General features: G+C 41.7%; 1 protein-coding gene and 1 pseudogene across 2 annotated transcripts; one reads left to right on the forward strand and one right to left on the reverse strand.

Annotated features, from left to right (window-relative positions):
- Positions 1 to 360: 360 nt before the first annotated feature.
- On the reverse strand, positions 361 to 25,212 carry LOC309845094 (conserved oligomeric Golgi complex subunit 2-like). The gene is made up of 5 exons (XM_082692558.1): positions 25,022 to 25,212; positions 5,640 to 5,801; positions 4,411 to 4,473; positions 2,096 to 2,176; positions 361 to 458 (listed from the first exon to the last, which is right to left on the reverse strand). The coding sequence occupies exons 1-3, from the start codon at positions 25,091 to 25,093 to the stop codon at positions 4,420 to 4,422; spliced, it is 288 nt and encodes a 95-aa protein (XP_082548684.1). The 5' UTR covers positions 25,094 to 25,212; the 3' UTR covers positions 361 to 458; positions 2,096 to 2,176; positions 4,411 to 4,419.
- Positions 19,287 to 21,805, forward strand: LOC309845812 (rRNA-processing protein FCF1 homolog pseudogene; annotated as a pseudogene). The gene is made up of 2 exons: positions 19,287 to 19,910; positions 21,793 to 21,805. The product of its transcript is annotated as an rRNA-processing protein FCF1 homolog pseudogene (transcript).
- Positions 25,213 to 26,290: the final 1,078 nt, after the last annotated feature.

Consider the following 26,290-nt stretch of genomic DNA (forward strand, 5'->3'; position numbering starts at 1 on the left):
TACTCTGGGCATGTCTAGGGAAAAAAATGAGATGGAGAAAAACCAAGATGAATGGTAGGTATGCCTTAAAGATCAACAGGATTTTGCTAGTCCTCAGGGAAGGTGATTCCAAATATACTTTTACACTGCAAGCATAATGACGTGTTGGAACTGTGGTCTATAACCAAAGCGTTTATAGGAACGTGTTATAGATTTCACCATTTCATGCTCTCCACTCTCCTGGAGCTACATTCTAGCCACAAACCTGGATTTTCTTCTTGTTCAGAAATGAATTCTAACTAAGCCGTCCCCGCCTAATTAGATTGGATGTGAAGTATTAATTTATGTGCTACTTCGTTAAAAAAAAATACTTACCTGCTTGCTTCTAGTGCAGAGGTTTCTTTCGAACTTTGTGAATTTAAGATTTTTTCAATCTTTTCAACTGATCAAATAACTTGTATAAGCCTCAACACACACATCTATAAAAATAAAAATTAAGCAAACAAAAAACGTCACCATCTTTACTCTTAATCATCTTTATTTCCCATGCTAAATGCAGGAAAATATAAGACCAAAAGTTAACTTCAAATATATAGGGCATGCTATATTTTGAATATTTCTATGAAACACAGAATTCTCAAGAATGCAAATCTTAGTTCTAGAATAAGCATACTTCCTTATTCTATTGCAAGTTTATAGAGGAAAAAAAAAAAACCCTAGACTTTGCTTTCTCATATTCTATACTCTTATTTCTTTTTTTCCCCATCCTGAATCTTTCTATGGGCATTTCTTTCCTATTTTTTTAATAAAGATTTGTTTATTTTAGAGAGAGAGCGACTGCATGTGCGCGTGCAGGGGAGGGGCAGAGGGAGAGAGAGAATCTCGAGCAGACATCCTGCTGAGCACAGAGCTCAATGCGGGGCTCAATCTCATGATCCTGAGATCATGACCTGAGCCAAAATCAAGAGTCGGACGTTTAACCAACTGAGCCACCAGGCGCCCCTCCATTTGTTTTCTTATGGCCCTTTATTCATGTTTTAACTTTGGCTTCCGATTGTACTGGCCCTCTCAGTTTACATGTGCATATACCTATATGCCCAAGCACCAAATCATTAAAGACCTTTTACACTACAAATATTATCAAAGAGGTTGAGGGACATTATGAAAACTCTCATCCTTAAAGAACAAAAAAATACAAAGTCATCCATTCAATAAATAATAATAATAATGAACACCCCTGGGAGCTCGATATTCATTCCGACGGGGGGGTGGAGGGGCACGAGAAAATAAAGCAAGAAATACACCCTGCTCTCACAAAGCTTACTGTTTTGTCTGGAAGCTCACGACAAGCATTCTTTGGACAAAAGCTGTGAGGAGATCCAGAGGCAAATTAAACAGAAGGTCCCTCAAACAGGCTTCTCCCCACTGAGATTTTAACAAATATGCTAATAATACACATAGAAAACATTGTACAGAGCAGCAGGCGAGAGTCAGAAGCCCAGACTCCCAATGCCCGCTGTGCCCCTACATCGTTATGATCATGAATGATATCGGGGACACTTGGAACTGGAGATAGCACTAAGGGGCACACTCCCGGGGTGAGCCCTCAGATGTACAGAGCCGTTGCCTGTCTCACACACCTGAAACTAAGCCAACACCGCATGCTAACTACTGGGAATTGAAAAAATTAAAGTGAACACCAGAACATAAAGAACACAGGACCAGAAAATACCAGCAAACCTACGGCAGAATCCTGAGTCTGCTTTGGAAAGCCCACTTCTCCCCTAGTCTCTAATATAGGCCTATTTTCTTTACAGGGCCGCTGACAATTTATACAGTCGTTAACTGTCAAGCGCCGCACCGACAACAGTTATCACTGTTTCTTGTTCTGGAAAAAGTGGGTGATCTTGAGATCGTGTGGGTACCTCTGAAATTCTGTCTTCTTATTTCAGGTAGATAACGTGACATAATGCATAAAATGCACATGCGTGAGAGCTTTGAGAAAAAGCTAAATTAAAAAAAAAAGAAAAAAAGCTGAATAGTGCTGACAAGTTCACGGAGACAAGAGGAGAGGGCTTCAACTGGCATGCAGCATAAGAAATCTACTGGAGGGTACCTTTTTCTTCCTTATGTCCTCTTGTTTACACATTCGTTCATCTACTGCCCGAATTCCTTCACTGACTGATGACCTGAGACTCTTTAAAAGAATAATAAAGAAAATGTATTACAGACATTGTTTTGTCACATTATCAATTTCCTACATCTCATTCAATTCCACAGAAATTAATACCTGTGCACCGGTACTATGCAGATATTGACAAAAAAACAAACAAACAAACAAACAAACATGATATACCAGACACAGTTACTGTTGAGGGGACTCATGACCTAGGGGCATAATGACACGAAGGCAGGGTCGCATGGCCAGAAGAAGAATGACATATACAGTGAAAGTTATGGGGATGAGGGGGCTTAGAATGGAGAACAGATAATATGAAGCAAAGTACAGGAGAGTCTGGAAATGCGACGGGGCTCGAATCGGACTCTGAAAGCCATGTGTACACAGCTGCCGAGGTGGGGAGGGGATGGGGAGCAGATGTAAGTGCACACACACTCAGGGGCAGGGTCAGACAGGCACACAGCCATGTGCACTGCAGGCTTCCTTCTGGAGAGAAGCAGAAATAGGAATGGAGGGCCAACTTCACTGAGATGAAGTCTTTAGATTCTGCATATTTTGGAGAACGAAAGAATGTCAAAGCACTGATGCATGATGATGAAATGTGGGTATGGAAATACCAGGAATCAAGAATGAAGAACAGAAGACCAGAAAAAGGCAGAGCACAGAGGTAGAGAAACATGTCCAGAAGCTAATGAATAAAGAGATAATTAGGAATTAGGGCCAAAACAAAGATTAACAGAAACAACTAGAATGAAGTAGGCAGATCACAAAAATTCCACAGGAAGGTGAATTAATTCACTCCATCAACATTATGAAACACCTCCTGGACGTCAGTATTGTGGCAGCCTACAGGGATGCAATGAAGGCAGATATAGTCGTATCCCTCAGTGGTCTGAGAATCTCACAGAACAGCTTCAGAGTTGGGACCAGAAAGGCAGGTCAGGCCTGTGGCTGAGCAGGACCAAATTGGCCATAAAAACAGGCCATGGAAAAGGGAGGGGATACGGTGATGGCAGGGGGTGAGGCGGGACGGGAGCCTGTGTGAGTAGAGCAAATCTGCCTCCAGGGAGGGGGTTTGAGAAAAGAGTGGGAGGCCAAAGGAAGGCTAGGCTTGGGAAACAACACCACTATGAGGCCCCGGGAGGAAGAGGCACACCAAGGAGGCAGTGGGAGAGCCCCACAGCGGCTGGTGTGGAATCCAACAGCGGACCATAAAAATCCCTTCCATTCCAAGGATAAGTATCTTTAACAAGATTTTGTAAAATTCAAATGATACATAAACCATGGAAAGTATTGGCTACCTCAAGGCACAACTCAAGATTTTTACCTGTTTCACGAACTCTTTCCTGCCTGCCCCTCCCCTAGGCTTCTCAGCACTGATATTTCCATTACTCCACATTTTTCTTAGTTCTAACCATGTACTGTGTCTTCCCTTAAATTATGTTCTCCTTATATTCTCTCTAGGATGCAGGCACTGTCTTAGGGGAGGGACGCAAGAGGCCACTCAAGCTAGAGGAGACACACAAGGAAGGATGGTGTCGTTTATGACAAGTTTACGACAGGGCATCAGAATGGACAGAGGCCGTAAGTCAGGGCACCAGACACAGATGGGGGGGGGGCGGGAGGGGAGACAGGGCAGCACAGTTTTCTGTAAGAAGTGATGCCACAACTGCCCTCCACTGTTCACCCAGGTGGAGTTCCTATTCCCAATGGCTTAGAGGTGGGGAGTCCCATTCCCACAACAGAGATTTTTCTGAGAGAACATGCAAATGTAACATTTATTAAGTATTACATTTTATTTATATTATCCTTCAGTTCCATTAGGGATTACACAGTTTTTGTAGATCAGCCCAGGAACCTAACCACACGTAGATTACGTGGGGTGGGGTGGGGAATATTTACAAGATTACAAACTGTTAAAATACAAGTCATTCGTAAGTTAGAAACCACTTACATATGACCAAAGTGGCATTAATAAGTTGAATTTGGAAATATGCTTCCTCTCCCCTGACATTTTAAGGTTGTCTACTCTGAGAATATGTCTTCTTCAAATCGAACATGTTTTTTTAGGTTTTTAGCATATGCAAAAACAAAATCATTTACAACTCTTCTGAAGGTGAATATTATAATCATGAACCATTAAAATACAACCACCAGTACCACCAAACTAACAGATGAAAAGAATTCTTAGAGAAAAGCTGACGAGGACAACAGGCATCACAGCAGACTGTTTTCATTAATTGGGGACTTACCAAAACTTCTCATAACTGTCCCAAAAGCACAGAAAGTTGATTGAGGGCTTTGTCCATGCCAACCTAAAGGCAAAACCAGGTTGGCACAAACACATCACGATAAGGAGTAATAGTGACGTATCTATTTAACGATCAAAGCAGTACCAGATTTAAGTTATTTTTTTGGCACAACCGTATTTTGCTACATAACTAGCTAAACAACAGAAGTGTTATTCGACCATTAATGTTGTTCATAGAATATGAAAAAAATCTGTTGAAATACATGAAACTATAAAAATAAGGGAAGTCAGGAGAAACGAAAGTTTCCTTAAGAACAATTTGCCTTTAGATGACATTTTAAATGAATGTGAAAATTTTTCACAGAAGGTGAACAGTTCTCTGTCTGTAATTGATGATACTCAGCCAGCTGATGTGAAAGTCTGACGGGCTACGTCTCTCTTAAACATTATTATAAGCCTTGAGAAAAATAGAAATTAAACAGAAGTAAAATTTTCTAGGTTTTTAATCCTATTGGGATATTTATCTTAGTGGTATATTTCCCAAAAGCAAATGTGCATCATTAATTTTAATGCTTCTTGAAATTCCCACGGAGCTGCAACTTTCTGTGCTTCTCTGGACAAACAGATTTAAAACAAAATGAAGCATCAACAAGGAGACTTTTCTGCCAAGTAATAAAATTCAACATTTCTAAATGGCTTTTACAAACAATTGATAAGCTCACTGCAAATCATTCTTATATTTTTATAAAACCAAACTTTTTAAATATCAATATTGGCCAATGTTCCCTCAACCTAACTCTGGCTAACAGATATACCTGGGAGTAAATTAAACATTGTAAGAGTGGTGGACATTTGCTCCTACAAATTAGTCTAAATCAAGGAAGACTTCAGGGTAATCATTTAGCAACTAATAAAACAACCCCTTGGATATTATTATCCTTTACTTTTCACTGTTGACTAATGAATTTGAAACATAATCAAACTAGAGCAACCTTAAATGAATAAAAACTAAAACAAAAAAATGTATTCCAAAAAGTTTAGTTCTTTTATTAATGAAATTGGTAATTTCTTCAAGTTTCTGGTGGGGTTGGTGGGGTAATCAACTGAAAGGTTTCTAAAAACTCTGCCCTTTTAATAAATATGAAGGAGAGAGAAAGTGTGTGTGTGTGTGTGTGTGTGTGTGTGTGTGTGTGTGTGTGTGTGTGTAGGACTTGTGAATTTCAGGTTTACCAAGTTTGTGGAAAGGTTGACAAAATCTGCATAATCCTTGTTGATGATCTCGACCATGGCTATTTTAAGAAGTTTATAGTAGAGTTCCAGATCTCCTCTTAGTTCCTCCAGCTGGACACGCTTCCTACAGTCAGACACAAAGTGATTGACGTCGAAATCTTCCTGAAAATCAAACCAGAAAGAAAAAATGATTGCACTGATACCACATTTTACATAGAAAAATAAGATCAGAGAAAGAATAAGAGGCCGTATTACTGCAGGGGAACACACACAGGACATCAGGGGGTCTGCTCACTTCCTAAGATTATGGGAAAGGGGGCCCCTCACCAAGACCATTCTCTCCTGTTGCCTAACTCTACAGGCATTTTATTTCTTTTAATTATACATTTCAAAGAGGCTCTTCTCAAAATAGAAACAGCTTTTTCTTCTTAATTTTAACACAGCGATTCACATCCTTCCAGACTTTGTTTTGGTCTTTCTCTTTACTTTTTTTTTTTTTAAGATTTTATTTATTTGAGAGAGAGAGACAGAGAGAACAAGTGGGAGGAGGGGCAGAGGGAGAAGCCGGCTCTCTGCTGAGCTGGGAGCCTGATGCCAGGGTTCATTCCAAGACCCTGAAATCAAGATCTCAACCGAAGGCAGACGCTTAACTGACTGAGCCACCCAGGTGCCATAGTCTTTCTCTTTATAATATAAATTACTTTTGGGGTGCCTGGCTGGTTCAGTGGTTATGGGTTCAAGCCCACATTGGGCTTTCTGCTCAGCAGGGAGCCTGCTTCCCTGTCTCTCTCTCTGCCTGCCTCTCTGCCTACTTGTGATCTCTGTCTAATAAATAAATAATTTTTAAAAAAATAAAATATCAATTACTTTTTAAAGAAACTGACATATAATGGACACATGTTAGTTTCAGGCATACAACATAAAAATTCCATATTTTTATCTGTTGTGAAATGATCACCCTAAGACTAGTTAACATCCATCACCAAACATACACATTTTTTTCTTGTGCTAAGAACTATTAAGCTTTAGCAACTTTAAATATATAATAATATACGGCACCTGGGTAGCTCAGTGAGTTAAGGCCTCTGCCTTTGGCTCAGGTCATGATTCCAGGGACCTTGGATCGAGCCCCACATCAGGTCTCTCCTCAGCAGGGAGCCTGTTTCCTCCTCTCTCTCTGCCTGCCTCTCTTCCTACTTGTGATCTCTGTCAAATAAATAAATAAAATCTTAAAAAATATATATATACATATATATATATATATATATAATATACTATGCAGCCATCAAAAGAAATGAAATCTTGCCATGTGCAATGACGTGGATGGAACTAGAGGGTATGCTGAGTGAAATAATCAGAGAAAGACAATTATCATCCAATCTCCCTGATATGAGGAATTTGAGAGGCAAAGTGGGGGGTGTGGGGGTAGGGAAGGAAAAATGAAACAAGATTGGATTCGGAGGGGGGCACCTGGGTGGCTCAGTGGGTTAAAGCCTCTGCCTTCGGCTCAGGTCATGATCACAGGGTCCTGGAATCGAGGCCACATCGGGCTCTCTGCTCAACGGGGATCCTGCTTCCTCCTCTCTCTCTGCCTGCCTCTCTGCCTACTTGTGATTTCTGTCTGTCCAATAAATAAATTAAATCTTAAAAAAAATATTGGATTGGGAGGGAGACAAACCATAAGAGACTCTTAATCTCACAAAACAAACTGAGTGTTTCTGGGGGTAGGGGTGTAGGGAGAGGGTCGTGGGGTTGTGGACATTGGGGAAGGTATGTACTACGGTGAGTGCTGGGAAGTGTGTAAGCCTGACAATTCACAGACCTGTAACCCTGGGGCTAATAATACATATTTCTAATAAAAAATAATAAAATTAATATACAATAATACACAGTATTATTTACTACAGTCACTATGATGTACATTACATCCCCAAGGCTTATCTTATTAACTGGAAGTTTATACCACTGGACCCCTTCATCTATTTCCTCCACAACCTCGCCTCTGGCAACCACCAATCTGTTCTCTATGACTTCATTTTGTTTTATTTTTTAGATTCCACATGTGAGGGAGATCATACAGTATTTCTCTTTCTCTGTCTGACTTATTTCACTCAGCACAATATCCTCAAGGTCCATCCATGTTGTTGCAAATGGCAAGACTTCCTTCTTTTTATGGTTAATATTCCATCGTATACACACACATTGTCTTTATCCACTCACCCCATTGGTGGACACTTTAGTTATTTCCAAGTCTTGGTTGTTGTAAATACTGTGATACTCACTACCGTGAGTGTGAGTCTTGCTAGCTGCTAGAGCCAGGTGATCTAGAGGTATACCTGGGTAGCAACTGCAAACCTCGGGGCATCATACGAGCATTCAAGCTCCTTTCCAGGAGATACCAGGAAGCAGAAGCGAGGTAGAGGGACAGCGCAAAGATGGTTACCCATCAGCTCCATCTTTGGAGAATACCTTACTAGGCTCCCAGATCCACGTTAAATTAGATGCCTGCCCCTCATGGCTTTAAGATAAGCAAATGAGCCTCTTTCACAGAAATCTGATCCCATTTCAGTCTGCTGCTTCTGTGCTGAGTTCCAGGGTGGGTCAGTCTACTCGCGGGACTGCTTTAAGAACTGTTTCTCAGTTTGCTATAGCCTTGTGGGTCTCATGGGTGCAAGCTCTGATGGCTTTCAAAGCTGGATGTTTTGGGGTCTTGTCTCTTAGATGTACGTCTTGGAAGTTGGGGTGCCAGAAGTGGGGCTCAAACCCTTTGCTCCTCAGGGAGAAGCCTGGGGTTTTGAGTACCCTCCCAATCCCAGGTCGCTGTACCAGGGGTGGGGTTTATGGCAAGACTGATTCTTACTTCAACATAGGTTTTTTTCCTTACTCACCTAATGTGTAGGAGTCACTCAGCTAGTTGTAGGGTTTTTTCCACAGGAAATTTTTCCATATGGAGCTATAGATTCAGTGTGTATTTCATAGAAGAGATGAGTTCAAGATTCTCCTATGCCACCATCTTGAATGGAAACCCCAGACCTTCTCTATGTATGTGTGTACACACACATATGTGTACACACACATACACACACACACACACACACACACACACACACACAAATATTCATGCTCTTCTAAACTATTTCCCATCTAGGGGCACCTGGGTGGCTCAGTGGGTTAAGCCTCTGCCTTCGGCTCAGGTCATATCTCAGGGTCCTGAGATCAAGCCTCACATCAGGCTCTCTGCTCAGCCGGGAGCCTACTTTCCACCCTCTCTCTGCCTGTCTCTCTGCCTCCTTGTGACCTCTCTCTCTCTCTGTCAAATAAATAAATAAAATCTTAAAAAAAGAATAAAAAAATAAAAAATAAAAACCCATTCTATTAAAAAAAATTTCCCATCTAAAAATATAACTTGAATGTCTTTACATAAAACACATACATTTCTATTAATATTTTATGTGCATGCTGAGTGTCCCATTGAACAGATGTTCCAAATCTTTCATAACCTATTTCCAAGTATTGGTCTCACAGGATTAGCTATCCTGTGTTTCCCCTTTACAATACTGTGATACCCTGGTAGGCTTATATGCTTAGAGGCAATAAATTACTATCTAATTCCCCTGTGACTCTGCTACTCCATGACCTGTTTAGTCAGCAAGAATCAAATGTGATGATTCCCAAACTAGTTAAGGACACCTACACTTACTTTTCATTAAACACTATGTAAACCAACAAAATATGACTGCAAAAAAAATCACTGTTCTTTTGAAAACTAACACAGCTACTTTGGAAAGATTTGATACAAAGAAATCAATAAGAAAATTTTTGCTAAGTTAGGTATGGGTGAGATGACCAAGTACCAGGCAGGGAGGGAGTGATCACAGGATTCTCACTCAATTCAGTTAAAGAAACTGAAACTGAATGCAAAAAAAGACAACATAGAAAGCTTTTCTTAAAGATTCTTTTTATTTATTTGAGACACAGACAGACAGTATGAGCAGGGAAAGGGGCAATGGGAGGAGATTCCCTGCTGAACAGGGAGCCCAATGTGGGACTCCATCCCAGGACCCCGAGGTCATGACCTGAACCGAAGGTAGATGCCTAACCTATTGAGCGACCCAAGTGCTGTGATAACTCAGAAATCTAATCTGCAGGCCAGTTTCCAGAGAAAAGACCTGGCACTGTTTCAATGGAGAATAAATGTACATATATTTTTTCCAAATAAAATGCTAAAAACTGTATGTACCATTCCCTAAGAGTACTTGTTTAAACTGACTTTTTTAGTTAATCAACCAAAGACTGACCCTGCTAGTGTCAGAGAGAAGGACTTCATTTAAAACCGTAATTTCACAATCATCTACAGAAAGCCACCTACCTGCTCCTTACACTGGTGACCAAATTAGCCTGGACCTTTCTCTCCTGAGACAATTTCAGACCTTACATCATAGTTATGTAGTACATCACGGGAGGGGGTCTCGGTTCATAATCCTGGCCATCCTCCTCATCAACTGTATACCTTTAGGTTGATCACTTTCCCTGCCTCAGTTACACATTGTTGAAGTTCTTGAATTTCATGATGGCATTTTAAATTGTATAACTGGGGTGCCTATGTGGTTAAGCATCTGCCTTTGGCTCAGGTCATGATCCCAGTGTCTTGGGTTTGAGTTCCACATCAGGCGCTCTGCTGAGCAAGGAGCCTGCTTCTCCCTCTGTCCCTTCCTCCTGCTCCTGCACTCTCTCACTCTCAAATAAAATCTCAAATAAATAAATAAATAAATCATATAACTTAGCCTCAGTAAACAAATGCTATTAGGTAATATTAGTACTCAACTTACCATTTATGCATTTGTTCTCAGATAAACAAAAGTTGCATAACACATGACTAAATAACTCGGAACATCTGTGAATACTGGGTTAGGCAGCGTTTGCTGTGAAAAGTAAACCCAAACTCACAGTGCCATAATAGAGACCCATTTCACTTAACCAAGAATGGTTTTACTACTTTAGGAATGGTTTTACTTTATAGTGTAGATTCCCCAAGTATTCAAAAAGAAAGTATTTACAACCCATACATTTATGGTCAACTGATTTTTCACAAGGATGCCAAGACCATTTAATGGGGGGAAAAACAGTCTTTTCGAGTGCCTACTATTGGGACAAGTGAATATCTACATGCAAAAGAATGAACTTGGAACAGCAATGTCACACATACACAAAAATATAACTCAAAATGGATCAAAGATTTAAATGTAAGAGTCAAAACTGTAACACTCAGAGAAAACAGGTGAAAATCTGTATGACTTTGGATCGGGAAAAGCTTTCTTAGACATGATACACAAAGCAATAAGAAATATTAGATAAGCTGAACTTGATCAAAATAAAAACTTTCGTGTGTCAAAGGACACTACAGAGAACGTGAAAAGACAACCCACAGAATGGGAGAGAGTATCTGCAAATCATTTGTCTGACAAGGATCTAATAACCAGAATATGCAAATATACTCTTAGAACTCAACAACAAAAAGACAAATAACCTAATTTAAAAACAAGCCAAAGACTTTTGAATAGACATTTCTCCAAAGATGATACACAGACGGTCAAGAGCACATGTCAGGATGTTCGACATCCTTAGTCATTGGGGAAATGCGAATCAAAAGCACATGCAGATGCCACGTCACACCCACTAGGACAACTATGGTAAAATAAGAAAAAGAAAAAGAAAAAAAAAAGAAGAAGAAAAGTGCTGGCAAGAAGGCGGAGAAGCTGGAACCCTCCTGTATTGTCGGTGAGAATGTAAAACAGTGTGGCTAAGGCAGCAAACAGCTCGGTAGCTCCTCAAGAAGTTACACACGTGCAATTACCCAGCAGTTCTACGTCTAGGGGTATGACACTGACAGAACTGACAACAGATGTTCCTGCCACAACCTGTACATGAATGTGCACAGCAGCGCTGCTCGTAACAGCCAAAAGAGTATATACCCAACGTCCATCAACTGATGAATGGATACATAAAATGTGGAAGAGCCTCTTACACAACCATAAAAAGGAATAAACTGTTACATGCTACAACACGAGTGAAGTCTGAAAACATTCTACTCTCAGGTTAAAGGAAGCCAGACACAAAAGGTCACGTGTTATACAATTCCACTGATATGAGATGTTCCAGAAAAGGCAAATCCATAAAAACAGAAAGTAGATTCATGATTGCCAGGGAATAAGGGGAGGGGAGAATTGGAAGTAAGAGGTTTATTTTTTGGGTGATGGAAGCATTCTGGAATTAGACAGAAGTGATGTATGTACCATATACACAGTAAATATACTAAAAACCAGAGAAGAGTACACTTTAAAATGGCAACTATTATGCTTTGTGAATTATATTTTGATGAAAAATGAAACAACTTAAATATCAACAAGCTAAATGCTAGGATACATTAAAAAAAATCCAAAGTAACACTAATCACAGGAACAATGGCGTAGCTACATAAATTTCAGATAAAGCAGATTTCAGAGAAGGAAAATTATCAGGCATAAAGAGCAGCATTACATAATGATAAAGAAATCGACTGACCAAGAAGACACAATTATCCTGAAGGTAGGTGTGCCTGATCAACACAGGTGAGACACAACCTAACAGAACTGCAGGGAGAAATAAACAATTCTATTATCACAGCTGGTGACTTCAACACTTCTCCATCATTAATGGGCCGATCCAGCAGCAGGGCAACAAGGATTTGACAGATGTGGACATTCAGTCCAGACATGGCACACTTAACACCACCATCAATTACCGTACAAAAGATGTACACAGACTATTTCGCCCAGTAATAGTGCAACACACATTCTTCTTAAGCTCATATGGAACACTCATCAAGACAGAATAATTCTGGGCCACAAAACACAACAAATTTTTAAAAATAAAAATTATACCAAGTATGTTCTCAGACCGCAATGGAATTAAAAATCAGTAACAGAAGATAGTTGAAGAAGTCCAAAATACATGGAGATTAAATGACACACTTCTAAATGACAGGAGACCAGTCTCAACAAAATACAATGTAGCAAAATGTGTGGAATGCTGCTTAAAGGGAAAATACAGTACTGAATGCAAATATTAGAAAAAAAAAGATTAAAGTCAATAATCTAAGCTTCCATTTTAGGCAACAACAACAAAATCAAATCTAAAGTAAGGAGGGGCTCCTGGGTGGTTCAGTTGGTTAATCATCTGCCTTTGGCTCGGACATGGTCCTAGGGTCCTGGGACAGAGCCCTGCATCAGAGCTTCCTGCTCAGGGAGGCTGCTTCTCCATCTCCCATTCCTCCTGCCTGTATTCCCTCTCTCACTGACTCTCTCTGTGTCAAATAAAATCATTAAAAAAAACCCTAAAGGAAGTAGAAAAAAAATAAAAATTAGAGCAGAAATCAATGTAATTAAAACCAGGAATTTTTTTTTAAATCAATAAACCCCAAGTCTGTTTCTTTGAAAACATCAATAAAACAGATAGACCCTTAGCCAGTCAAACAAAGAAAAAAAGGTAGACATAAATTACTAATATCAGATGAAAGAAGGGAGGGCTACTGCTAACAATCCCAATCCCTGTAAATTCAACCAAACATTTATGGAATACTACACAATTCTCTAAAATCTCTTCCAGAAAGTAAAACTAGAAGGAGTACTTCCTAAATCATTCTAGGAGATCATTATTACCCTGACACCAAAACCAATACTACAAGAAAAGAAACTACAAACTAGTATCTCTCATGAACACAGACACAAAAATCTTCAACAAAAATTAGCAAATAAAAGCAAACACTATATTAAAAAATTATACACCAGGGTCATGTAGGATTTATTCCAGGTATGCAACATTAGAAAATGTTCAACATTAGAAAATCAATGTGATCCATCATATCAACAGAAAGAAAATCACATGATCATATCAATGAAGGGAGGAAAAAAAACATTTAACAAAATCCACACCTCTTCATTATTAACCCTCAGGAAACTAAGAATAGGAGGACTTCCTCAACTTGATAAAGAATGTTTCCAAAAATCCACAGCTAACATGATATTAATACTGAGAAAATAGAAGACAGGGAATCAAGGCAAGGATGTCCCTCCTACTACTACTATTCAATACTATACTGGAAGGCCAAACTAATGAAATAAGGTAAGAAAAGGAAACAAAAGGTATACAACCTGGGAAAGAATAAAACTTTGTTCACAGATGACATGACTGTCTACAGAAAATACAAAGACTTCACACCCCACACCCTCCTGAAACTAGTTAAGTGATTATAGCAAGTCTGCACAATACACAGTTAAAATACAGAAGTCAATTGCTTTCCAATGATGTATCAGACAAAGGGCCAGTATTCAAAATTTATAAAGAATTTATCAAACTCAACATCCAAAAAACAAAAAAAATCCAGTCAAGAAATGGACAGAAGACATGAACAGACCAAAGAAGACATCCAAATGGCCAACAGACACATGAAAAAGGGCTCCACATCACTCAGCATCAGGGAAATGCAAATCAAAACCACAATGAAACACCACCTTACATCAGTCAAAATGGCTAAAATTAACAAGTCAGGAAACAACAGATGTTGGTGAAGATGTGGAGAAAGGGGAATCCTCCTACACTGTTGGTGGGAATGCAACTCTGGAAAACAGTATGGAGGCTCCTCAAAAAGTTAAAAATGTAACAACCCACGACTTAGGAATTGCCCTATTAGATGTTTATCCAAAGTACACAAAGTGATTTGAAGGGGCAAAAGCACCCCGATGTTTATAGTCAAACTATTGAAAGAGCCCAGATGTCCATCAACAGATGAATGGATAAAGAAGATGTGGTATACATACACACACACACACACATTACTCAGCCATCAAAAAGAACAAAATCTTGCCATTTGCAAGGACATGGATGGAACTAGAGGAAGACAAATACCATATAGTTTCAGTCACATGTGGAACTTAAGAAACAACAGATGAATATAGGAGAAGGGAAGGAAAAATAGAAATAGACAGGGAGGCAAATCACAAGAGACTTAACTACAGGAAACAAACTGAGGGTTACTGGAGAGGGGAAAGTTGGGGTAACTGGGTGAGGGGTATTAAGGAGGGCACTTGTTGGGATGAGCTCTGGGTGTCGTATGCAACCAATGAATCACGAAATTCTAACCATGAAACTAAAAGTACACTGTATGTTAACGAGATTGAATTTTAATTAAAAAATTTAAAAAGTCAATTGCTTTCGTATATACCAGCAATGTACAAGTGGAATTTGAAGTTAAAAACACAAGACCATTTACATTAGCATACCAAAAAAAATTAATACTTAGGTGCAAATCTAACGAAATATGCACAAGATCTATATGAGAAAAAGTATAAAATTCTGATGAAAGATAACAAGCAAGGTAAGATGTGAAGTGGAAAAAAAGTCCATAATCTTGGGTAAGAACACTCAATACTGTTAAGAGGTCAGTTCTTCCCAAACTGATCGACAGACTCAATGCAATCCCAATCAAAATGCCAGGAAGTTATTCTGTGGATACCAACATAAGGTGCCTGGCAAAAGAGACAGGTGCTTGGAACAGAGTGGAGAGCCCAGAACAACATCCACACACACAGGCAAAGGCAACTCAATGGCAAGGACAGTCTTCAACAAATGGAACCGAACAATGGGACATTGATAAGAAAAAACAAACAAATGAAAAGAATAAAAACAAACTTTTCACACCTTTCACAAAACCTAAACGTAAAATGCAAAACTTCTTAAAGATGACATAAGAAAAAATGTAGGGATCCTTGGATTTGGCAATGACTTTTCAGATATAAAACCAAAAGCATGATCTACGAAAGAAAAAAATTGATGAGAGGGACTTTGTTAAAATTAAACTTCTCTGTAAAAGACACTGTTAAGAGAATGAAAAGACAGGACAACTGGGTGGCTTAGTTGGTTAAGCAGCTGCCTTTGGCTCAGGTCATGATCCCAGCGTCCTGGGATCGAGTCCCACATTGGGATCCTTGCTCCGCAGGGAGCCTGCTTCACCCTCTGACTCTGCCTTCCACTCTGTCTGCCTGTGCTCACTCTCGCTCGCTCTTTCTCTGACAAATAAATAAATAAAATCTTAAAAAAAAAAAAAAGAGAGAGAATGAAAAGACCAGTCACAGAGTAGAGAAAATATCTGCAAAACACAGCCGTGGTAAAGGACTTAAAATAAGAAATATAATATAAAGATGTCTTAGTAGCAACAAGAAATCAAACCTAATTTAAAAATGTGAAAAGAGCGGTGGCTGGGAAACCCAGTCAGTTAAGCATCTGCCTTTAGCTCAGGTCCTGGGACTGAAATCCACACTGGGCCCCCGGCTCAGCGAGGAGCCTGCTTTTTTCCCTCTCCTGCTGCCTGCTGCTACCTCTCCGTATGCTTGTGCTGTTAATAAATAAATAGAATCTTTAAAAACGAAAAAAAAAAAGGATCTGAAAAGATGCTCAACTTTGTATGTCATTAAGAAATTGCAAATTTAAACAAGGTACTATTACATTTCACATAGAATATAAAAAATCCAAAGCACTAGTAATACCAAATGCTAGCAAGGATGTGGGACAACCGAACTCTCATTCACTGTTTGGTCAGAATGCAAAATGGGAGGCACTGTGTGAGACAGCTTGGCAGTTTCTCACAGAACTAAACACATTCTCACTATAAGATCAGTAATTGTGCTCTTTTGTATTTACCCAAAAGAGCTTAAAACTAGTGTCCCCACAAAAACCTGCACACGGATATTTACAGCAGCTTTATTCTCTGAAGTGCCAAAACTTGGAAGCAATCTAATCTCCTTCAGTAGGTGAACAGGTACACTGTGCCACACCCACACAACGGATTATTCGACAATTAAAAGATGAATTATTAAGCCACAAGACTTCGAAGAACCTTAAATGCATATTGCTAAGTGAAAGACCAGTCTCAAAGGCTAAATACTATATGATTCCAACTCTATGGCATTCTGGAAAAGGTAAAAATTAACCAACATTTTTATTTTTATTTATTTTTTAGGTCATCTCTATACCCAATGTGGTGGCTAGAACTCACAACCCTGAGATCAAGAGTCAGATGCCCTAGCAACTAAGCCAGCCAGGTGCCTCTAAAAAGGTAAAACTCTAGACAGTAAAAAGATCCCGGGCTGAGGGGTGAGCAAGGAGGGTGCAGAGAGAGGAGAAGAAACAAATAGATGAAGTACAGGGTTTTTCAAGGCAATGAAACTAGGCTGTAAGATACCAACAGTAGGTAAATAACATTAAACATTTGTCAAGACCCACAGAACTATAGAAAGAGGAGTGAACCCTAATGTAAACCATGGATTTTAATTAATACTGTATCAATGCTGGTTCATCAGTTGTAACACATGTACCACAACAATGTAATACATTAATAATAGGAGATAGTGAAGTTAGAAGAAAAATATCTTCTCTTTGTACTCAGGGGTATTTCCTATCTGAACCCAGTTAAAGTACAAATCCCCCAAAAGGCCAGAAGTTGGGAGATCACAAGAGGTGTTGGAACACAGGAAAATAAATGAGCAAACCAGACAAGCTGCAGGTAATTAAGAACCATTAACCATGAGAGAAGCAGTGACATCACTCAAAATTAAAACCAAGTAGAGTTTAAAAGTTTAGCTACTTTACTAACTAGCTGCAATCAGGGATGGCAAACAAAGACTAATTCAAAGTAACCTGGGAATTAATCATTTAAAACTTACCAATAATCTGAAATTAGTAGCTTTAATGCTATGAAAATTACATGGAATTTGGAAAGATTGAAGTTCTCTAAGCTGCCAAGAAGTAAAACACTCCTTCCCAGATACATGGACTTATAAAATCACTATATACTATCTCCATGAGAAGCAGAATCCCCCAGAACCATCACTCTGTAATGATGAGAAATACTAAGAGGGCATATGAAATTTATGAAACATGTCCCATTTCATCAAGACAAAAAACCAAAATAGTTAAGCACTAATCTGCACACTACATAGGGGTTGAAAGACATAGAAAGTTTGTGTGAGCTCACGTATGTGTGTGTTTCCAACCATTCTTGAAAACAATGGACAACAGAGATGAATAAATGTCCCTGTATATCCCATAAATATTCCTCAAATATTTATCATGCAACTCAAGCTCTGCTCTAAGACCTGGGGACACAGTCATGAAAAGAAAAGACAAGGTCTCTGCTTTTAAGGAGCAGATATTCTAATGCAGAAATGAGAAAATAAATATGTAAACAAACATTATATTAATGAACAGTGATCAAATAGTGATTAATGAATAGTGATCACAGCTAAAAAGAAAACAGGACACAGTAAAGGTTGAGTGACAAATGGGATGTATTTTAACTTGGATGAACCAGGAAATATAGAACAATGAGTTGAGATCCAAATGACACAAAAGAGCTAGCCACCGGAAGTGTGGGTAGAGTGTTCCCGCCCAAGGTATCAGCATGTATACAAAAATGTCCTTGGAGCTCTTCCCTCCAGCCCCTGCTCTCAAATTTCTGACCCAGCTAGGTGGGGACATAATCTAGGACTTGTGTCTCCCAAAACTCATTCTAAATCTTTGTTCGGTGACTAAATTATTCAAGCTTGAAAAATTAAAAACATATGCTAACAAGATCTTCCCACCATCAACAGAGAGATCATCTTAAAAGCATCATGAAATAGTAACACTAAAATTCTAAAAAACTTCTGTTCTAACATTTTAATCAATTTTATATCAAATTCCTTTCTTGAATTTATATACCCATTTGACATATTTATGAAGAGACAAAAAAAAAAAAAAACAAACAAACCCTACATTCCGTAAATGTATTTATCCATCTAACAAATATTTGAGTACCTAATTACACTCTGTTCCAGCTGATTTCTTCTCTTTATCTCTTTTTTCCCCTCAATTTAACACCAATCATAATCTATGTAGGCTTTTAGTTTGCTTTTCAAAATTAATTTCTTGAGCTATTTAAAGGAATTATCCAGTGCTAGAGTTCTCAACACTGGTCACACATTAGAATCACTTAAGGAACTTTTTTTTTTAAGATTTTATTTATTTATTTGACACAGAGAGAGAGATCACAAGTAGGCAGAGAGGGAGGGAATCATGCTCCATGCTGAGCAGAGTGTCCCATGCAGGGTTCAACCCCAAGACCCTGAGACCATGACCTGAGCTGAAGGCAGAAGCTTAAACCTCTGAGCCACTAAGGCACCCCCTCACCTGAGGAACTTAAAAACAAAAAGCCCAAAGGGCACCTGGCTTGTTCAGTCACTGGAGCATGCAGGTCTTGATCTCAGGGTTGTGACTTCAAGTCCCATGTTGGGTATAGAGATTACTTAAAAAAAAAAAAAAGAAAGAAAGAGCCCAAGCCCCAGTTTGTGATTAATTTGTTTAAATGTTTCAAGAAATTTGATGCTAAATGTTGTAAGACTAGTTAAATAACAAAAAGATATATTTACATAATACTTCTTGCTCTCAAATTTTGAACAAAGAACTTACTAATAATCAATAACTTAGTAGGCCAACATTTTATTTAAATAAGTTTTATGGTACTACAAAGAGTGAATTAGAAAATCAAAAGCAAGGAGAAATGGGCATGATGTGAAGATGGGGAAGCAAGAGAAAGCAAGAAAGTATGTGACCGGGAAGCGAATGCTTAGCTCTGAGATCCTTCTCTGAGAGAAGGACAGATTAAAACCTAAAAAGAAAGAAAAGAAGGATCCCATGCACTCAAGGAAAGAGAAGTCCCCCAACATCCCTCCTGCTTTTTCCAATATAAACACACAGCTGGGCCGACTTACCACATCCTGGTTGGTACCGACTTTATCAACTTTTCTATTTAAGCCAAACTTGACCGGTCAATGATGGATGGGCTGTGTGCCAAGTTTACCAGTTATACAACTGACTGTGTAATGGCTGAAACTGAGAAACCGGGGTGAAAGTATCAAGAGGCTCTAAGGATTGCGAAAGAGCCAAGATTCAAATGATTACCATGTACACACAAGACAAACTATGCAGATGACTGCTCAGTATGGAAGTACTTCAGAGTGTTACACTGTGGCATCAGCTGACCCAGACCCAGAAGATTGCTGGAGTTCCCATCATGGACATCTCTAACCATATAGACGACACTGAGCAAATGCCAGATGATGATGGAGCCCCTCACTCCTATGTCTTAATAGAGTTCCTCAGCTCTCCTTTACCAACTTTTCCTGTTGCCAGTTCATACAAGCAATTCTCCTTACCCAGTTCCTCTGTTCTGAGCTATGGTTAAAGACACTCACTTTTTTATGTTTTGAAACTGATTATCTTGTACCATTTTACTTTTTGTTGCATCTTTTTATAAATCAGATGACCGCTCACAAGACAAAAAAAAAAAAAAAAAAAGGAATGGAAAGGAAAGATCAAAAGGGAGGACAACAACAACAAAAAAATAGTTCTTTTTTGCCGGGAACCCTTCTTACAAGTGCCAATCAGATAAACTTTATCTGATGTTACATCGTCACAACTCCTCTATCATCAGGGAAAGTAGTTCACATAAGAAAATTTCTCTATAAAATGAGTTCCAGGCTTACATTCCATATTTGGCTAATTAGAATTTCATTACGATGTCTGTCTCACACTGATGCGGAAGAGAATGGAATCTTGTCATCAAGATGTGACATCGAACTAAGAACCCACAGGGTAAGCACTCAGATCCTGTGATACGAAGTCGGCTCCTGGGGATGGGCGACCCTGGGCAACTGTGGCTGACCTGCGGGCCTGCGGCTATCTGCCGTCTGTCACTCTTCCCTCTTCCTCCTCTGTCAGCTGCTATCTCCAGCTGCTGTCAACAAAGTCCACCTCAAACAGCCATCACTTCCCTCTCGTCCCATTTACCATAGCTAAGCTCCAGGCCAGGCATCCAGATCACCAGCCCTGTGGGAACTTCTTCTAAGGTAAGAGGTGGCCCTATTGGTGAAATGCAGGTGCCAAGGCATGCGGACATTGTGCCATCTTCTGCGCTATTCTTAATGTTCTGATTGTCCCACTTCCCTCAGTTCCCACCTGTGGCCTCTGGAAAGGAACATATTACAGTAGGATTTCCAAGGACTGATGCGTGGGGGTCAGGAGATCTGGCCTGTGATTGGCCCCAACTAGCTGTGTGGCTTTAAAGGAAGTCATCACACCTCAGGCCTCAGTTTCCTTATCTGCAAGCCAGGATGGACTAGAGTCTTTTCAGAGGAGCTGGCAAATATCACATAGATAAGCACCACCTCATTATACTAACAAGCAAACAGAAGGCCGGAGGCGAGTGATTTGCCCCAAGTCAGACATAAGCAGGCAGAGAGCAGAGCCGAGAATGGGACCCACATCTGCAGGTCACAGCTAATCAGCCAGCACAGTACAAACAGATCTGAGCAGCTGCTCATTCTTCCCCTTTTCCGTTTTGTCCATCAGAATGCATGCTCCCTGCAAACAAGGACACACAGGACCTGCTTCCTGCCTCAAAATTCCCAGTTCACCCAATTAGAACAGGGAGGAGCCTCAAGGACTTACCCCCCCACCCCCACACACGGTTCTTTTACCTATGGAACATGAGGGTACATACATTCACCGTCCAGAGGGCTCCTGCCTTCACTTCTCATGGAAAAGGTCATCATGTGCCTACCTGGGGTGCCAACGAAGCCACAGGTTCCAGAGAGGAACTGACACAGAGAAGTTTGAAGGAGGCAGATGGCTCATTGCAGAAACAAACTGTCTACCAAGGAAAACTACCCCATGGGGGACTGATTCTCTTTGAAATACGTTCGAGTGCGTGGGAAAATGGTTTTTCAAGAGCTGGTGGACTGACCAGTCACCTGGTACATACAAGATCACATCCGCATTCTGACAAGAGTGGCTTGCCTGCAGTGTAGACCAGGGGCCAGAAAGACAAGGAAGGCACATGGAGACTGGGTGAGAAGCTTCTACGGTGTGATGGCAAGGGCGCACTGCAAAGGTACGAGAAGAGATGGAAAGAAGTATATGGACTCAAGAGGTTTAGTAAGCGAAATCCACAGGACTTGGTGTAACAGACTAGATTTTGGAAAGGTGACAGAGTAGGAGTTGACTTCTGGTTTCCCGACTCTAGGATAAACGGATGAAGTGTTTACCGAGAGAGGCAATAGAATAAGAAAGGTGGTTTTCCGTGGAGGAGGAGCTCATGAATTCCGTCTTGAACCTGATGAGTCTGAGGGGCCACAGACACATCCGAGAAGAAAGGTCAGCAAGTCCGATACACAGAACTGGTGCTCAGGAGGCGTGTGGACCAGAGACAGGAATCTGCCTTACCTGCTGATAGGTGGTCATGAAGCTGCACAAAAGGTCATCTAGGGAAAGAAAGAAACACGGGGCTGAGCCCATAATCAGCATTCAGTGGCTACCAGGAGCATGACTTTGCACAGGAGACACATCAGAGAGGTAGAAGAAAGACAGGAAACAATGCAGAGCATTTGGTCTACTGCGATGTCGAGTAAGGAGACAGAGAAAGGTCAGGTGCGCTGACTTAGAAACAGTTTTGGTAAGAACTCTTTAGTGGAACGACAGGGCCTGAAGGGTGGAAGGTGGGAAAGTCAAGTCAACCCCTGAGCACTCGCTGTGATGCGCGACAGTGACAGGGCAATACCTAGAGGTGGGGCAGTCAAGTGGGAGAGGATCAAACATGAGCGCGTGATGGGAAGGAGTGCAGGGGAGAGGATCCTTGCAGGCTCCTGGAAGGGCGGGAGGGCATGGACTCCGAGCCAGAGTGGAGACTGAACCCGAGGAGGAAGGAGAGCCCCTCCCCATACTAGGCGAGGAGGAGAAGGGGACAAATACAAGAATGGGATCATGATCAGCAGGATGGAAGAGGTCCCGTGGGATGGCTGCTAATTTTTCTGTACGACTGGAGATGAAAGAGGAAGGCTACTTGTGATGTCAATAGCACACCCATGTAAATGGTCTAATTTATCTGTTATGCCACTTTCTCCGCCTACTACCAATACCTTATGTCCTGCTCATCTATTAGTTGGCTGTCAACCCAAAGGATTTTCGGATTTCTAAGCCGACAAAGTATGATGTTGTCAGTGCCTCTGCCCCAGGTGACCCTTCCCCATCTGCCATTCCTGAACTTTGATCACCTACCTCTTTTGCATACCTTTCCCCTTCTATTTCTTATTAGATCTCATAAACATGACTTTTTAAGTAGTCTCCTGCCACCAGTCAGCTCGAACTCAACAGATATGACCATGCAACTTCCTGCTGTAAACCTGACTGCAGCTCTACCATGAAGATTGCATCAACGTGGACCCCTCAATGTATGCAGTGTCCAAGGTGCAACCCGCAGCCCCACCCCATCTCCCTTTCTACCATCCCAGTCTCATTCCAAAATGTGCCAAACAAGACACCTATGTAGAAATACAACCCCGACAGCAAGCTCTCCGCTCATTTCTGCCTCGGAACTGTAACTTAACAAAACATCTCTCTGATGGAAACAGAAATTGCAAATAACCTTTATCTCCAGCTCCCACATAGAAGATCAATACCACTTTACACAGAACAGCTGTTCCATGTATTTTCCTTCTATGTATGAAGGGGTCATGTTCATTAACACTACAAATTGTACATTATATTCAGAAATTTCAGAGCTTTGAAAGAATATGGAATTGCTGGCATTCTAGCCACTTTCCCAGTTTGCTCTCTTCCTACCTCTAAGTCCTACTTTAGAACTGCTATTTTGAGATTTCTATTTTCTGAAGCTGCTTTGACCAAAGGCATTCTGTCAGCTCAGAGTGAGAAAGATGGCAGGGCTAGGAAGTGTTAGAAAATGCTAGTGTTAGGCCCAAAGAAAGCCTGACGAAGTCCAAAGACAGACAAGCTAAAGAGACTTCCGTGCTTTGAGATTCTTTAAGTCTATGTGTGTGCCTTTTCTTCTTCCAATGACCTCTCTCCTCATCACGTGTCCTTCATTAACAAAAGGTTTCTGGATCAGAGAATTCACTCTGTGCTCTCCTTCAGACACTCCATTCACTTTACACCTTTTATTACAGTGGCTTAACATCACCATACAAGAACAAGAGTACAATATACCTTCGTCTAGATATCCCTACATATTAAAAATGATATGGCCACACCGCAGAGGATCCAGACATAAGCACTTTTAAAGCCAGAGTTTGGGAGATGTGATCTGAATGCAAGTATCAAAAAGGAACTAGCTGGTTAACCCAAAAAAGATAAAAACATATTATGACTTGAAGCCATAAATAAGTAAGAAATTCAAACTCTTTTCAGAATTTTAGGTACCTACAGAGCCAAAACTTTTTAACACTGAAACCAGCTACTAAATCCCAATCCTTAGAAATTAAACATAAGTACAGACCCAGAGGGATACAGAAAACAGATAAAGCTCCTCCTGGCTCTGATTCAAACCTTGGGACATTTTCAAGGCTATGTCTGATGAACCTTTCCTGTCAGTAAAGTCTTTTCAGTTTAAATTTCTATTCTGTAAGTTTATGTCCTACAGTTATCTGCTGCCAGCTTCAGGCTGACTTCACCAAGAGAAGTAGGGCAACATTAGAAAAGGAGCTTGGGGGGCGCCTGGGTGGCTCAGTGGGTTAAGCCGCTGCCTTCAGCTTAGGTCATGATCTCAGGTCCTGGGATCGAGTCCCACATCAGGCTCTCTGCTCGGCAGGGAGCCTGCTTCCTCCTCTCTCTCTGCCTGCCTCTCTGTTTACTTGTGATCTCTGTCTGTCAAATAAATAAATAAAATCGTTAAAAAAAAAAAAAGAAAGAAAAGGAGCTTGGTATGCTTTGTAGTACTGGACCAGAACCAGTAAGGACAGTACAGTCTTTCAGATTTCTCATTTTGAGCTTAAGACGAAAGTCAGGCATAAACGTTAGCTTAAGTGCCTTTTTGACCCGATTCCTGGTAAGTACGTGTGTTCAGAGATGTGTTCAACGCACAGTCGCTGAGCTTCTAGGCACAAGGCGCTGGGAGGCTTCTGTCAGGCTGGGGGAGCGGCGGTCTGACTGTGCCGCCGGTACCAGAGGCGGGTCCTACGGGTCCGGGGCTTTTACGTTTAGCTCAAAACCACTTGCCCTGAACTTTCAGGCCTTTTCATTCAATGTGCACGATTTCACAGGAGTGCTTTCTCCAGGTTGCACCTAGCCCACCCGAGGCCAAGAGACTCACTGCGAAGTGCAGTAAGGTCCCTGCCGAGGACCCGTCCGGGGCGGGGACGGCCCAGGAAGCCCACAGGAGAAGCCCGAGGAGAGGCCCCGGAGGGCCAAGGAGGGCAGGCCACCCACGGCCCAGCTCCGGGGAGCAGAGCCCAGGCGCGCACCTTCATGAACACGTCCTTGTCGAAGCAGAGCCTGTCCGGCCCCTTGGGCAGGTTCATCCTACTTCTCTCCATCCCGCCGGCCGCCGCCTCTCAGCACCGACACTGGAGCGAGGAGGAAAGTTAGGAGGCTGCGCTCCCCGACGCTACCGGTGAAGCCACGGTGTTTCCACCAAACAGAAGGCACTGCTTCCTCCAACATGGCAGCGTCTGCGCCCCGGCCAATGAAAGAGGACTCCGCAGGCCCGCCTCCGCCTGCCTCCCCCAAGAGAGGGGTGTGGACCGCTAACGCAGAGCCAGCAGGTGATGCCGCCCCCATGCGGCGGAGGGCGACACTACAACCTCGAGTAAGTTTCTGCGGAGCAGCCCCGCCGCTGGTGATGCGGGGTGAGCGGGAGAGGGGAGGGCGGGTAGGGTCAGGAGCGCTCCCTCCCCACCTCGCCGTTTCCCTCGGAAAATCGGCCTGCGAGCCTCTTCCAGGACCTTCTCCCGAGATTGTCCCGCGGGAAGCATAGCTGTGGCGAGATGCTGGCCCTTTACTTCTGCGGCCGATTGTCCAGAGTGGGGGGCGCGTCCTGGTGTCAGGCTTCCGGTCCCCTTGCGCCGCCACTGCAGCCGCCTGGGCGCGGAGTCCTCTGTGGGAACCTGGCTTCCGCCCTTAGCCCCCGCACCCACCCGCGATCGTGGCTTCTCCCCCGCTGAGCTTGGCTCCAGCGATCAGTAGGGAGGAAGGTGGTCAGCTGGCAGCCTCGGGTCGTCTGGGCAGCTCCCAGCTCCACTTCGGCTCAGCTGCTGGGAGGCCACAAGTTTGGGTTCTCAGAGCTCTTAAAGAATCACCTCGCTACTGGCCGACAAAACGCAGCCGACAAGTAGATGTGGGAGCATGTTTATGTCCAGTCCGCTCTAGAATGGGTGGAATCGTGTGTTTGGCTAGCATTGGTTCAATCGCCACACCTGCCCCCCCTCCTCCTGCCGTCCACCCCACATTTATTTTGAGATTTTTCTTTCCTCTTCCCTTGCTCTTTCTCCCACTGTCCTCCCCTTTAGTGGGAATGTCATGGTCAAATGATGATTCATTTCTCTTTTTTTTCTCCGTGAGACTCTGACAGCTCAAACCACAGATCTCACGCGTGCCCTTCAGGCTGCAGCTTTGCTGTAATAGACCAGGCCTGGGCTGCCCCTCCCAATGCTGTGATCTCCCAGAGATAGCACAAGCAGTCCTTAGAAAGGGATGGGACACAGAAGACAACGGCTTACAGTGAGTCTTGCATT

The sequence above is a fragment of the Mustela nivalis genome (genome assembly GCF_964662115.1).
Source record: "Mustela nivalis genome assembly, chromosome: 12".
Lineage (NCBI taxonomy): Eukaryota > Metazoa > Chordata > Mammalia > Carnivora > Mustelidae > Mustela > Mustela nivalis.

Bases quoted from the DNA above. Each gene is read 5' to 3' on its own strand.
- LOC309845094 (XM_082692558.1), bottom strand. From the start codon at position 25,093: ATGGAGAGAAGTAGGATGAACCTGCCCAAGGGGCCGGACAGGCTCTGC. The intron at 5,802-25,021 runs GTGCGCGCCTGG...TTTGATTTTCAG, and splicing joins ACAAGGACGTGTTCATGAAG to GAAGATTTCGACGTCAATCA. The intron at 4,474-5,639 runs GTAAACCTGAAA...TTTTGCCTTTAG, and splicing joins TCAACCTTTCCACAAACTTG to GTTGGCATGGACAAAGCCCT.